The sequence below is a fragment of the Bactrocera oleae genome, chromosome 4 (assembly GCF_042242935.1).
Source record: "Bactrocera oleae isolate idBacOlea1 chromosome 4, idBacOlea1, whole genome shotgun sequence".
NCBI classification, from domain to species: domain Eukaryota; kingdom Metazoa; phylum Arthropoda; class Insecta; order Diptera; family Tephritidae; genus Bactrocera; species Bactrocera oleae.
In genome coordinates, this window is record NC_091538.1 from 17,185,293 (window position 1) to 17,201,414 (window position 16,122).

The 16,122-nt window shown below is 30.1% G+C and overlaps 1 protein-coding gene, 1 long non-coding RNA gene and 3 other non-coding genes across 6 annotated transcripts in view; all 5 read left to right on the forward strand.

Annotated features, from left to right (window-relative positions):
* Pu (GTP cyclohydrolase punch) overlaps positions 1 to 16,122 on the forward strand; it is a 28,720-nt gene that overhangs the window by 11,045 nt on the left and 1,553 nt on the right. Inside the window, exons 1-4 of one of the 2 annotated variants that reach the window (XM_014235995.3) lie at positions 4,046 to 5,139; positions 7,652 to 7,861; positions 15,511 to 15,676; positions 15,822 to 15,938. In XM_014235995.3, coding sequence (XP_014091470.1) covers positions 4,710 to 5,139; positions 7,652 to 7,861; positions 15,511 to 15,676; positions 15,822 to 15,938 — 923 coding nt within the window. In that variant the 5' untranslated portion in view covers positions 4,046 to 4,709. Of the gene's footprint in view, positions 1 to 4,045; positions 5,140 to 7,651; positions 7,862 to 15,510; positions 15,677 to 15,821; positions 15,939 to 16,122 lie in introns of those variants that run through there. The other variant, XM_036375751.2, reaches the window with a different exon arrangement.
* On the forward strand, positions 5,183 to 7,116 carry LOC118683241 (uncharacterized). The gene is made up of 3 exons (XR_011395818.1): positions 5,183 to 5,329; positions 6,569 to 6,698; positions 6,914 to 7,116. It is a non-coding gene; the product is annotated as an uncharacterized lncRNA (long non-coding RNA).
* On the forward strand, positions 13,615 to 13,686 carry TRNAW-CCA (transfer RNA tryptophan (anticodon CCA)). Its single transcript has one exon. It is a non-coding gene; the product is annotated as a tRNA-Trp (tRNA).
* On the forward strand, positions 14,535 to 14,606 carry TRNAW-CCA (transfer RNA tryptophan (anticodon CCA)). Its single transcript has one exon. It is a non-coding gene; the product is annotated as a tRNA-Trp (tRNA).
* Positions 15,224 to 15,295, forward strand: TRNAW-CCA (transfer RNA tryptophan (anticodon CCA)). Its single transcript has one exon. It is a non-coding gene; the product is annotated as a tRNA-Trp (tRNA).

The following is a 16,122-nucleotide window of genomic DNA, read 5'->3' on the forward strand; positions in this document are numbered from 1 at the left end:
CCGTGACAACTTTTGATAAATTTTAATTGTGATAAAATTGAAAATTGTTCAAGCCAGTAGTAAATTAAGAAGAAGATATTCACTCAACTTACGCTTCAATTAAAATTAAAGTTAATTAAAAAAAAAAAACTTTACTTACCACAAACTAAGATCATGCCAATAATGATAGACCTAGAGAAAGTTTGACATCTCCTTTTTTTGGTGTAAGATTTGTTTGAAAAGCAGCACATGTTCGGAGTTGAATTCAATTCTAATAATGAGACTCGTCTCTCCTTCGACATTAACACTCAGGCAACAAATGTAAGAGGTGGCGCAACGAGGTTGCATATAATGCATTAAAAAGATAAATGATTTAACATTTAAATAATTTTTTAATTCCGAAAATATTAACAAAAACAATTTTCTAAGTTTATAAGCACAAATACCGGATGGGAAAATTAAAAAAAAATGTTTAATCACAAAAATCGAATTATAAATGAAAATTTAAATCCAATCGCCGGATTGAAAAAAATTTAAAATGTGTAAAAAGAAAGCTGATTTTTAATAAAGTTTCAAAATAATTTAGAACATTTTGTCTGATTTACATTTAATTATAGTTTTTCAGTTAGAAATATGTATATAAATATTTTTTTTCCATTTTTCTTTCCACCTTTTTAATTCGAAAAATAATTTTTTCATTTGTCACAACAATTTTTAAACTGAAAAATAATTTATCAATATTAAATTCTGATTTTCGGATTAAAAATTAAATTTCCAAATTTTTATTCCGATTTGTGGATTAAAAAAATAAACTTACAACTTTTAATTACGATTCTGAAAATTAAATTTTTAATACCAAATTTGTTAATTAAATTTGCAACCCTGGGTATAACTAGTTAATATCTAGGATCTCCAAAACTTTTCGAGAAACGACAAGATTATTTCTAATATAATTTAGAGTGCACAGCTAATTTATTACATACTCTTTATAATATATATACATATATATTTATAGATTATTTGTGGTAATCACTACACTAATTGACTTTACATATATTTTTCTTTTCTTCTGCTTTTGCTTTTTTACTAAATGCTGGTGATTTAATTTTTTAACTAAAAGGACGATAAAGCGAAAATCTTTCTACAAATTATTTAACGCAGTAACAAGATATTATTTAAATTCGAGCTAACACATAGTTTTTTTTAACAATGAGTCAAAGCTTTCAACAACATGAAAATCAAAATTGAATCAAAAGTTTCGATAAACGAATAAATAATTACATTTGTTCACACATACTTATTTACGACTATAGCACAATTAGTTTAGTAAACCCATATGAACGTTGCAATAATTACATTAACTGCACTACAAAATACAGATCTTTGGCTATTAATGTCAATAGTTATATACGAGACATTTAAGTTGACTTTATTAATTATTTAGTACTTGCATGGCTTCCCTGAAGGGTTAATTGTTGTAATTTTTGTCAGAACAAATGTGTGGCAAACGAAATTGCAAATTGTGTGTAATAATGCTTTTGGTGTCAATAACCTTAAGGTGGCAATTCAAAAAGTTGTATATACATATATACATTTGTTTTCAAAAAACTTGATTTATAAACTTTTATTTTACTAATTTGTAATAGGCAAGGAATCGCATTACTTTAGGTATTTTATCTTTTTGTATACTTGTACGTATAAAAATACACAAATAACTGTTTTTATTTTGTATTGTATTTTTGTATGATTGTGTATTTTTGACAGTATCTCTAACAACTGATTAATGTCAATCATTACAGTTAGCGCCTACTGTTTAACTGTTGGTAACTAATTACATTATACAATCATCAAACTGAACGTAGAAGTTACTAATTTGCGTTAAAATGCGTTTTCTGTCTGATTTTTATGTTAAAACAATAGCTATACAAGTATATTGGGTCTATAACTATATTCATACGGTTTACCAAAAGATGGCGTAACTTGATTATAAATCCATTGTTTCAATATTCCGAATCTGCGTTGGAAAACCACGATTCTTGTGCGTATTTTATTTGAAGCGTAAACAGCAATAACTTTTTTGACTCAACTATGTCGAACTTTGTGGCTGAAAAAGTTTTTTTGCAGGGAGTTCTTCTTTATTGCTTTGATATGAAGAAAATCTCAACCGAAAGTCATCGTATTTTGGTAGAAGTTTATGGTGAACATACCCTAGCTGAGCGAACTTGCCAAAAGTTTGGAGATAAATAACTGGAAGATTTCACTCGATGAAGATAAGGCATAAGAAGAGCTAAATGCCAAACCTTTTGAAGTCACATGTGAAACTTGACCAACCGGGTGAAACCATTAATGTCCCAATTCCCGCTTCCGCTCTAAATGAAGCGAGCGGTTGTCGAAAAACGCCCGGAATTTGCGACTAGACATGATGGTACAATTTTCCATCAACACAACGCTCAGCCTCATGTTGCAAGACCAGTTAAAAGCTATTTGTACAACACCGGCTGGGAAGTTTTACTTCATTCACCTTATAGCACAGAACTTGTCGCATTTGTTCCGCTAGTTGCAGAACGCTTTCACTGAAATACGGTGTACATCAGAACAGAGCATCAAAATTAGCTTGATTCATTCTTGACCGCCAAGCCTACGCAGTTCTTTTGGTTTATTATTATTTTTTCATTTACTTTATTTCAATATTAATTTTGTAGTAATATATATGTACATATACATAAGTATACTTTTCATTCATTATAAGATTTTTTTTTATTGTTTTTTTTTCATTTATTTAATTTAATTTAAAGTATATATTTTTTCAATTTCATTTTATCAATTTTGATTGAATTTTTGATTTCTTTCACCTATATTTATTACATCACTTTTATTCCTTTATTATTTCTTTTGCAGTCACGAGCTTGTCAATCCCATGCATACTCGGACGTAGTATAACATAAGATTTCTTAGTGTATTTCCCTTTTGTTTATTTTGGTTTTGTTTTCTCTTCAAAGAGTACGTTTTAGAAGTGAAAATAATTTAAGTGTTTCATTTTGCCATTGTTGACTTCATTCAAGTTGACATCCGTTGGGTTATGTTGTTGGTATTTTATGTTTAGTTAGAAAAATTGATTGATTTTTAATGTTATACAATTACTTGAGTGACTGAGCATATTTACACATACTTTAGTTAGCCTTTATCCGTTACTATTTGCTGGTTGAAAGCTAATATTCCAAAACATAGAGGGGACAAAGTTTAAAAACGAAAGACAAAAATAGAAACGAGTTTACATACATATATGGCAATAATAAGGTTATTAGTGCAAATGATAAGTACATTTCTAAGAAAGAAAGTAATATACGACAGTTGAAGCTTCCTTGATTATCTGAAATAAAATATTAATATAAAGCTCAAAGAACTCGAGTGGACAGGAAGCGAAACGAGTGGGTGGTGTAGTTGCAATGGTGTGCAAAAAATCTGCATTAAAATAATAACAACTACATAAATGTGCGACTTCATTGCGGAAACAAGGCGCGTAAATTGGCTAAATCAAAGCTTCGCTGCCGTAGCCACACGTCGAGATGCTGCCACTGGCTCCACAGATGCTGCAAATACTTGGAGCAAAACCAAGCTGACTTTTTATTTACAATACAATGGAATATACAGCTATACACAGGTGTGTGAGTGCGTGTAAACATTGAGTGTGAAATATAAATACCCACCCTGTGCTTTATTATGTGTTTACAGTGGCGACAAGAGAGTTCAGCTAGTTTCTATATTCCTATATTTATTTAACAGCATACTTGTTGCTCCGCACCACCCAACTGGCGGCTAACAGCACATGGTGTCAATATTGTCTCCATGCACACATACATATCCACACAAACAACAGCGCTACTCTCTTCAATAGGATTTCTCTTTCGTAAGCATCAAAGCTTTATTTTAAAAATTTTGAGCTTTGCTTGGTTTCTATACACCAGCATGAAAACAGTTTCCAAAAAGGTTTTTTTCTTGTGATAATTTTGATTTGCGTGAGTGTTAGCGCAGCGTCACGGCCAGAGAAATCTCACAAGAAAATTTAGTGCTTGATGGTATTTTAAAACGTGAAGGTGTCCAACAAATGCTCTCGCAGCTGAAAAATAATACCGTTGAATTGAAAATAAAATACAAATGCTGAAAAGCTGCAACGGCAGTAGAGTATGAGTGATACGACGAGTGGTTAGTTGTGTGTGCGTACTTATTTCAGATTGCATTCGATTTGTGAGATTAAAAGCAAAAAATAAAATTAGAAAAAGAATCGCTTGAAATTGCAATATTTGTATAAAAGGCAGCCACAACAGTTTGCACGCAGATAATTTAATTTTAATATTCATTGCAAACACTCACGCAAACTACACACAGCTCGCGCGGTTAACGGCAAACACAACGACCACGACAATTGGCAACAACACACTAGTGACAGTGTTCAATAAATATTAGTACTTAGTACTTACAATCGCAATTTGTTTTGGTTTTATTTATAAAAAAATTTTAGTGAAAATTGCAATCATTAATAAATAAATGCGATAACGAAACAATCAAAAAGGGCATTTGCAGCAAGTGAAAAAGTACAAATTAATAAAAATTAATTTTTACAACAAAATCACAAAGTTATAATATACAAACACATACAACAACTTTCAACGAACTTATCAAGCAATTTATTTAACGTGTGCATTTCATATAAAACAAAAAAAACAACAATAATGAGCATAAGCTTCACACGCCAACTGTCGGAAATGAGCGCCAGTGAACTAAATGACGCCATTGACGACACCAATTTTCCGCAGGCGCATATCCTATCACGTGGCCGCAACAACAGCGTCTGCTCAACCAGTTCGGCTTCGGGCACAACACCGCTAATGGATCGTGCACTCTCGCAAACAGATGAAGTGGTCGTCACCACGACCGTGGCTAACACCGTTGCTGCACCCGTCACACCGAATGGTGGCAACGTTGTTGGCGGTGGCGTGATTGGTGGTTTAACTAATTCTGCAATAAAGGATGCAGCGATTACAACGCCACCTGTATCCTTTACGCGCCCAAAGCTAATGCTTAAGACAAATGGCATTATACCGGAGCACGAGGCGGACGCACCGATGACGCCAAAAACGCCGCGCACATCAACTACACCAGGTGGGTTTGCGTACTCGGGCGTGTTGATATTTTAATACTTTTTTGTGTTTCTTCTTTTTTGGTTGAAGAGAAGAAAATTAATGAGTGCGTTGGATGCTTTGTGGTGTCAAATGTACGCGCGTTATATTTACTGCGTGTTTTGACAGCGTATCCCGTTCATCAGTTTTGCTGGTGTTCAAAATAATGTAAAGTGTGTACTTTTTAAATTACAGCGTTAATATCATTAAAACAAAAATTAAGGCAAGAAAAGTTACGCATTCGTTTTTCAAAATTGAAGTTGAAAATAATGTTTATTATTGTTTTTTAAGTTGTATTTATTAAGTACAGGCGTAAATCTACATATATGAAACGTCCGGAACTGATATTTTTATACTTAAATATTTTCTTAAATTCCAACTACAAGTGTAGTATCAAATAACACCACAGTTACACTGATATAAATCAGTCACAGTAAATGGCGCGAAATTTGGGGTTATATTCATTATAGTGTCACAAAATTTTTTTTATGTATGTGGTTTTCGAATAAATTAACTGTTTTTATATATTTTAAGTACAATATTTCAAATAACACATATCTTCGATATCCTCTCTATCGATTTCTGAGATTAACTTTTCACTAAGAGTAGCGCTGATTTCTTCTAACAAATATAGCTGTTGTTTTCATATCGATTTCACAGGCGCACTGTCATTATAGATCTTTATTACACATATTTTTAGCTTTTATGTGCAGTCAATTAATATAATTTTTTTAATTTTTAATAGCTAATAACTCGATCTTTGTGGGCAAAATGCTCTTATCTTCACTTTTTTCTTTAGTTATTTTGATTTCTATTTCTGGTTCTTATCAGTAGAGCCATAATTATATTAATCAATTTAATTTTGAGATGCATAGTCTACAAAATGACAGAAGCTGGTTTTTTATTGTCTTCTATTTTTTTTTTTTATTATTTGTATACACATATTATTGATAATTATAGTTGCTACTTATCAAAGATCTAAGGGGTAAACATTGCCTACAAAACGAGAACAGAACTGCACACGTTGAGAGAATTTTAAAAGAGATGTAATATTAGAATTGATGAAAAGGAGCGATCAATAATCTAAGATATATAAATTTATTTTAATTTTTTTTTCTTAGTAATATAGTTTATTTATTTATAATAATAATTTTATATTATTTTTATTATTATAAAAATTTGTTTTTTTCTAAAGTTATTTACATTTGTTTAATAATTGATATTCCAGTTAGCATTACATAATACTACGTTCACAATGGTATAATGCGGACACAGTGAAAGTAATTGAAAACTTCAAATGTCATTTTCCTAACTCGTAACATACTTAAAATAAATTAGTTGTAAATTTATGATTTTATAGAACAATTTTATAGAGTTTTGGAAAAAATATTTACTAATTTCAATCCCTTTAGATACACCCTGGTATGTTGATTTATGCATTAATATTCCATGCTTATTATGTGAATGTGTCATCAATATCGGCACTTTGGCAGGATGGTGTTTTTGAGGGTGCAATACTTACCACATTTTATTGAAAATTCGGTAATTTATATTAGTAGTTGTAAATACTCTTAAACGGTAATTCAAGGCTGAGATACAATATTTTTCTAGTTATTGGCCAAAATTCAACGGAAATTTATATTAATATTAAATTGTGCTATTAGTGGTCTTGAGATACCAAAATTGCCTTTCACCTACAAAAAACATATAACATTTCTTAAAATATATACATATATTTTTGGTATTTATTGCAATAGACACACTACACATACAACATTTTTTGGTTTTCTGGCAACTTTACAATAGATGTAGATTGTTAGCAGAGTGTTTTCAAAATATTGATGAATTATTTGACAGATAAGTAATGTTTTGGAATATTTTAAAGCTTTGGATTCAATTACACTAAATTGGTGCCGTTGTAAACATAACAAATAAAGCAAAATAATTTGCATGTTTTACACATCAATTGTTTTATTTAAAGCAAACACGAAATTAACGAAGCAAGTATAAATATAATTTTATGATATACCAGTGACTGCTTTTGAGTTGAGCATTATTCTATTTATTTTTATTTGGTAAACGTTTGCAATTTTTGTTTCCTTTTTTATTTATTTTTGCTCATATGGGATTAATCACACATATGAACTATTTGTTAATAACAATTATATTATGAAAAAATAATATTTGAAAAGTAAAAATAATAATATTTTTAAAAATATATATTTTTTTAAATATTTTATTTTAATTTTCTCATATAACATTTCCTAAAGAATTAATTTTTTTAAATATATTTTTTTATCTAAAAAGTATGGAACAATGTTAAATAAATTGTAAATTATAAAAACGCAATCGCTAAAACTCACAAACTTACTAACGTGCAATTTTATGTTTGTTAAAGTTTTCGCGCTGCAATATTGTATTTGGTTTCGCACTTCCCAAATTTGCTTTGTATAATTATTTACTGATTTCGTTTTTAATTTTTCTTATTCTCTTAGGCCATGAACATTGCACATTCCATCACGATCTCGAGCTGGATCACAAACCACCTACACGTGAGGCACTACTACCCGAGTTGTCGCGTTCATATCGTCTATTGCTGAGCGGACTTGGTGAGAATCCCGAACGACAGGGCTTGCTGAAGACACCCGAACGCGCCGCAAAGGCTATGCTATTCTTTACAAAGGGTTACGATCAAAATTTGGAAGGTGAGTACAAGCAACTTTTTGTTTTAAGCAGCTTTGTGATTCCTCGTTCGGTCATTGCACAAGTAATTGATTATAATGGTATTAAAAATGTGTTGATTTACTAGACTTGGTATATATTTTCAAGTCCTTGTATGGAAATCTGTTTTATTTTTACAAAATATCTTCAATATCAAGGCAACGTTACAATCTCCGAACAAATTGTTCACATCGGACAACTATTGCATATAGCTGTCATTCAAACTAAACGATCAAAATCAAGATGAAGATCTTTTTATAGACTTTTATTGTTAATAATATTTTTTAAATCTAAGAAAATATATATTTACATATATGTGATTTTAGAAATTTCTGAGCAAATTTAATGCCATTTTAAGTTTGAACTAAAAAAAAACTATTTAATTTTTATTTATTTTTTTTTAATATTTTGAACTGTATTTTATTATTTTTCCTCTTAACGAAATCCGTGGTTCTCGATTAGATGTTTTTTATTATTGAATGTAATTTTATCGCCCCTAATTTTCATGATTAAGTAATCAAATATGTGAATTCAACTTACATGCTGACATACAAAATTATTTATGTGCAAACGAAAATTCAAGTTTCGAAAAGTGCTGGTCATCGATATTCATTAGTTCGATTGCCTTGTTAGATATCCACACATGTCAGTTATTCCTTACTCTTTGCCGCTCAATAGTTGAATGCTAACTTCAGCCAAGTAGACGTAGCCATAGTTTGTGTAGAATTTGTAATTATAACTTAAATACTTGATTTTATAGCTTGGCTTATTTTTTATTTTAAAAAAATTTTACATACCATAGCAGGTTTTTGCTCTAAAAGCTGATTAGTTGAATGGCACAATTTTTTAATTGGCATTTTTTCTCTAGCTTTATGCTTAAGCAAAAAAGAGATAGGTACAAATTATACTTAATAGAAATATTATACATAATATTGGGTCTATAACTATTGTATGTTCGTGCGTTTTTTCAAAATTTGAACTTGTATTTAAGAAAAACATCTACAATAGTACTATTCAAAGTATAGCCCATCTAAAGCTATAACATTTTTCAATCTTTCTGGCAATTTGTGGATTCCATCCAAAAAAAAATACACCAGCTTGGCGGTCAAGAATGAATCAAGCTAGATTTTGATACCCTGTAAACCGTATTTCATGGGCGCGTTCGGCATCGATCGGAATAAATGGTAGTCGGAAGAGACAAGGTCTAGGCTATAGGGTGGGTGAAGCAAAACTTCACAGTCGCTGTTTTTCAAATAGTTTTTAACCGGTCTTGCAACGTGAGGCCGAGCATTATCTTGATAGAAAATTGTTTCCGCGCGTTTTTCGGCATGATGCAAAAGCGTTGAAGCAGCATTTTTGAAATGTAAAATCGTCTTTCAACGTCTCTTGGTTTTAATTTATAAGGTATCTACAAGTAATTTCCTTGCTTTTGAATGTATCCGCTAGCTTTTATATGTTTTGAAATGGCGCATTGAGTTGCTGTTTACGTTTCAAATAAAAGACATACACTGAAAAAGACGCACAATGACCGTAGCTTTTCAAAGCAGATTGGGAATACTGAAATAATAGATTAATAGCATAATCAATGCCATCTCTTGGCAAAACGTACGAATACAGTTATACGTAGACCCAATAGATAGAAAAAATTAGTTAAATCCAATATACTAGTTTACTTTAACAATCAAAAATTATATAATAGTATTATTTATTTCCAAAAATTATTATACAATAAATTAAAAATAATAATTTAACTTTAAATACGACTTCATCATATCCTTGACACTTCTTAGTTAAAATCAGCGGTAGTCTGATTAATGAAATTACACGTATTATATAACGGTGAGCTGTGTTCATAACCTAAATTTAGTTTAGACAGAAATTTTAATTCACCTTTTCATCAAAACAAATTTTCTATAAATTTGTTAACTATCTTTTTTAAACGTTAACATTTCCTCAAAGGCGCAACTTTTATAAATTTCCAATAGTATGTAATTAAGCAATGATTAACGAATTTTGGCAAATTTTAACATCTCTGACATCGAAATGTGCATGAGTTGCATAAATGACGCTGCGATTAGGTACAAATGAATCAACTATAAAAAGTATCGTACAATTAAGGTATTGCACAACAGTGTTATTAGCGTTAATTACGAATAACTTTTTACTTACAGTTATATGAACGTACATACATATCTAACTTACAGTTATATGAACATACATACAATATATAACGATTGTTATCATCTTGGGTATTCATATACATATGTACATACCTTTAACGAAATCAAACATCCTCAGTGTCCAACAATTGTCCACCATTTATAAGCGGTCAGTGAACCCGACGTCATCAACTGCAGCAACAAATATGATTACTTATATGATTAGCCAATTTACATGCCGTTCTCCACCTTGCAAAAAACACCGATTTTTTGCCATAACATTGACGTCAGTTGTGAAATTGTTCTTGTTGTATATACATATACAAGAGCTTGTATGATGCATCATAAACTAATATCTTATGTGAGACTGGTCCATTGCATGGGGATTTCTTTTTGCAGCTCCAACCTGTTTCACAGTGATGAGTCAATTATTTTAGTAAAAGCTTGGCTTGCGGGGAAATACCACAACAACCTGCGCAAAGAGTAGCGTATCGTGTTTGTGATTTGCAGAATACGCCGATAAAAATGAAGCTGCATACCAAGAAATGGCATAAACTGATTTCGTACTAAATTAGCACACGCATTAGGTTTTTCCAACGCTAGCAAGTTAAACATTATCGTAATATTCAACCAACCAACTTTTGCTGCATCCGAACAGACCTTGTTTGATTTATGCACTTTAACTGACAGCTTGGCTTACACAAGATGGCCACACAATTAACTGTTCTACGCCATATTAACTTTGAGTGGTGACATGAGTGCGCATAAATAGCTAAAAAGCTTACACTCATCTCCATGTACATACATTTAAATGTAAGAAGTATAAAGCAAATGCGCAAACAAGTGTCCTTTGTTGAGAAGAAACCAAGCAAAAGTATTACTAATATGTATGTGAGGGGTAAAAGAAAAATTGTGTTAGAAATGGACTGGACGGTTAGTGTGTGGAATTTAACGCTTCCTTGACATGGGCTTAAATTCGGTTTTATCTTGAAGAGATTTTTCATGACGAAAGTTGAAAAGGAAAAGCAAAATGCTTACGTGATTGCATACAAAACTCCCGCAATGTTGAAGGGATTCTCAACAAGTGGTTATGTCAAAAGCGTATATACTACATATCAATAATAATACTAAGGAGAGGTTGGTTATAACTCCTCTCCCACAAACAACTGTTGACTATCCAATGCTGCATTTTCAAGCAACGCAAATAGAAATCAATGAAAAATTCAGTACTCACTGTTAGCAAGTCAAAAATTGGATTTTGCGCTCCTTTGCGTCAGCTAATATTACATTCTCTTTTTTTAACATACCAATGTGCGCTCTTTCTTACGTATATACGTTTTTAGCATAATTAAAATAGAGTTGTCGATGTAATAAATATTAATTTATATTTGAAGGAAATGTTTTAGAAAAATGTTTTCTTTTTAAATTAATAATAACTAATATATACGATTTATTATTATTCTTTTCTGTATACTTGCATATGTGCCGCAAAAAATTGAATTACAAAAACTTCACAGGTTAAGTTGATTAACTGTAATCATGGAATCTCTTGAATCAAATTCTTTGAAAGCTCAACAAACATCGTATGTAATATGTATCAGTGAATGTAAATCGAAACCAAAACTTTGAAATATTTATTGGCAATGGTCAAATTTTTATAACGGCAACCCTGGAAGGAAATGTCAATAAATTTGGTAGGAGATAACTATTCTGCTGAGTGTGGCGACGAGTGAACCTTTTCGGCAAGGAAATAAAATTTACTTACACACATATATATATATGTATGGTACATATGTATAAGTGCACACATATTTTTTAATGTAACTTTTGCTGTTTCTTTACGTGCATCCCTTTTTGACAGCATCTTACGCATGTAACTATGAAAATTCGTATACATATTTATGACCGCAGTGTCTGTATATTTAATGATTGTATGTAATCAAATTAAATCCGAAAAAATGGATTTTTGCCTTTGATTTATTGTGTAAAGTTGTGAAAAATTTGGCTAAAAAACCAACAGTCACGCATTTTTTTTTTATAAAACAGTCCTGGTTTTTTAACATACATACATATGTATATATGTATAAAAAGTAAAGTCAATATTTTAATATTATTTTTATTTTTCAAAGATCTTCCTTTGCGTTTTTAAACCGATATGTTCATATATTTTTATTCCTTCTCTGATTTCGACCTCTTTTTTTAGAATATTTTGAAGGCAAAGCAATTTCATTTTGCATTTGAACTTTAATACAAAAAATCGAATTTTTGCGACACGTTTATTTAATTAATACATAGAAGCAAGTGGAAAAAATAACTAAGCCATATGATAAAAAGCTCTGTAGCTTGCAAATTCTAAATCAAAATTAATGCAAAAACTTGATTTACACAAAAAATACATAAACGTAAATAACTGGTTCCTAAACTCGTTTAATTTTTACAAAATAAAAAATCTTCCCCCAAATGCATACAAAATATGTATGTACCTACATATTTAGTATATGCATGTTTTCGGCAAATGTGCATAAGTGAACAAAAACTGCAGCTCCCATTTGAATTAAAAAGGCAGATTAAAAATAAAATTTTTATTTACTTTTTTTTTACTATCCCGATGTTGGGATTAAAAAATTAAAATCTCTTTTTAGGATTAAAAATTAGGTTTTCATTTTTTAATCCCGATTTTAGGATTAAAAATATTAATTTTTGATTTGAATGAATGCGAAAAAATGTTAATTCTAAAGCAATTTCTGTTTTTAATTCTTAATTTTATGCTTAAGATTGAAATTATTATTTTTGTTACACCATGTTGCACCATCCGGTAGTTGGGATCCGGTTTTTAGAATTAAACATTTTTTTATATTTTTTCATTCGGTATGCCAATTTTTTTCATTTTTTATTCCCGTATTTGGGATTATAAATAAAAATGTTAATTCAAATGTTAATTAAATTATGTTTTTAATTCGCTGTTTGCAACCCTTGTCGTGCAATATTTCATCAGGCATTGAAAGTTTGAATGTGTTGCAAATTAGCCAAAGTGCATTCACAAATACATATGTACATATGTATGTATGTACATATAGTCTTAGTAGAGAAATATATGCTCACTAAAGTTAGCTTTTAATTAATATAAGCTCCGAAACTGGCCTTTCTATTAAGTAAACCGTATTTATTTTTGGTATTTGTCAATTACTGGCATTGTAATTTGACTTTGTAACTTGTTTTTATTTTAAATTAATTATTTAATTTTAACTTACAACTCTTTTGTCACATTTTTTATTTTTGTTGTCAGTTACATTCGGTTTTCGACAATTTATCGACCACATAAAAATCGATTTTTGTTTGCTTTGTTTCAAGGCAGTATTCGTTATAAGTAAATTTACCGTATTCAAAGAGTTGAACTTTTTTACTTACCAATGTGTATATGTTGTATTAAAATCTATAATATTTTTGTATAGATTTAAAGTACAGTCTTCTTTGGAAGGATTTGTTTATGCCTGATTAAAATATGTTTTGTTTCAAGAAAATTATTTTACGAGCCGGTCGCGTACTCTTGTGGCTAATTTGCGCCATAATTTAAGCACGACTCCGTGGCGCAACGGTAGCGCGTCTGACTCCAGATCAGAAGGTTGCGTGTTCAAATCACGTCGGGGTCAATCAATAAGAAACGATCTTTGTTTTTTATTAATAATAAAAAGAATAAAAAATGTATCTTAATAAAAATAAACGATTATTTTGAGCGCATCAAATAATGTAATTTGAGCATAACATTTTGCTCTAAAAAGTTATTGCGAAATTTTGTTTATTTTATTGAAATATAAAAGATATTTTCAATCGCTAAATATTTTTTTAAGTTAAAAGGCACTTATTTTATTCTCTACTTTAATACTAGCTTTACTAATAGAATCACGATATTAAAAAAAAAATTCAGGAATTTTTTTATGCAATATGAGCATTATTTGGGAGAAAAATTAAATATGAAATGTGTTCAGTATTAAAAAAGAAATGGCATTTCTTTATACGTAAAACGCTGTCGTAAGAATCTACATATCTCAGATATGTACAATATAATATAATATGTACATACGTAAGTATTTATGCGAAAGTAAAAATTCCTTCCATAGATAGGCTATTAAAAGATTTTTCACTTAAGAAACATAAAAGTGGCGGCACAGTTTTACGGCGTAGACTCAAAGAAATTTTGGTGCACTAAAAATGCATGTTCATTAAATACATTAGATACACACAATACTTGAAAAAGAAAAAAATAATTCTAAATGGTCCTCCATTAGTATTGTTTTGCTTAACCGCAAATTACAGAAACATAAGTTTTCCATTCTCTCTTTGACCTCGTTTACTCTTAATTCTAGGAGCTTTGCCTAAAGCTTCATAAGTTCAAGTTCATGTGTGCTTATCGTAGTTACTCAGCTTTCTTTCGTTTTTTTTTTTTTAATTTACCAAATGCTTGTGTTTGAGTACGCCATTTGTGAATGATTAAATATATGACTCCGTGGCGCAACGGTAGCGCGTCTGACTCCAGATCAGAAGGTTGCGTGTTCAAATCACGTCGGGGTCACAAAAGTGAAATATTTTTTTCTTACTCTGCATTTTTTTGTTGGGAAAAAAATTTTATTTAATTATTCTTTGAAATATTAATATATTTTAACATTGTGTATTTAAAAATAAAAAAACGATAATAATACAGCATATCCACATATATCTGTATATATCATTTGGCAGTTTGAAACAGTGGATTTCAAAGATGAATATTTTGCTTTTTAAAAACGCCAAACAGCTAAAAGGAAATATGTTTTTATCTGTTTTTTAGTATTCTGTTTGAAATACGCTTTATGTGGAATCAGCTTCTAATAACTCTAGTTTGCAGTTGAATAGTAACATTGCAAACAAAAACACCTTAAAATCCTTTTGACTCAATAAATAAATCAATAAACTTAAAAGCACTTTTTAAGATAGATGTAATACAAACACATACGAATATATAATATAAGTATTTATCTATATATGTGCAAATGTATGTATACTAAAAAAAAGTTTAATAAAATTGATTTGATCTGCGCTGACAGCAAATATTTAGTAGTCTTTTTAGCCTATTGTGAATGAGCTGTCGTAATAATTATAATCAAGGGGTAGCAAGTGTAGTTGTGTAGTGCATTTGTGAATGAGTGATTATAAGACTCCGTGGCGCAACGGTAGCGCGTCTGACTCCAGATCAGAAGGTTGCGTGTTCAAATCACGTCGGGGTCACAAAACATAATGAGATTAATTACTTTTTGTCAATTTTCATTTTTAATAATTGTGACTTTTCTATATTTCTTTTCCATACTATTTTTCATAGGTAACAATATTTTAAATTTGCAACAAAATATATGACTTTTTTTTATTGAACACAAAATTCTTAAAGATTTGAATTTCTGAAAAATGCTAATATATTTTTCTTATCTATTGAATTTTGCTTTTAGACGTTCTCAATGGCGCTGTCTTCGATGAGGATCATGATGAAATGGTAGTAGTAAAGGATATAGAAATGTTTTCCATGTGTGAGCATCACATGGTGCCATTCTATGGAAAGGTTTCTATTGGTTATTTGCCTTGCAATAAGATTTTGGGACTCAGCAAATTGGCAAGGTAGATAAATTTCTATAGTTCATAACCTAAGTATTTTGGGTGCCTGTTTATGTTGCTTACAACATAATTGTTGCAGAGTCATATTTATATAATGTTACATTTATATATTAAAATAGTTCTTGAATACATTCCGAATTTATTACAGAATTGTTGAGATCTTTTCACGTCGTCTACAAGTGCAAGAACGTTTGACGAAGCAAATCGCCGTTGCTGTCACACAGGCTGTGCAACCAGCTGGTGTTGCTGTCATCATTGAGGGAGTGTAAGTATATCACACATATGTATGTATAATACTAAAAAAAAAAATAAATAAAAATAGCTGCATAATATGAAATATAGGTTAAATATAGATACATATATTAATATACAAGCATTAATAAAAGAACTTCAAATATTTACATATTAACATTATTGATTTTGTATAAATAAATTTGTCTCTATTTTTA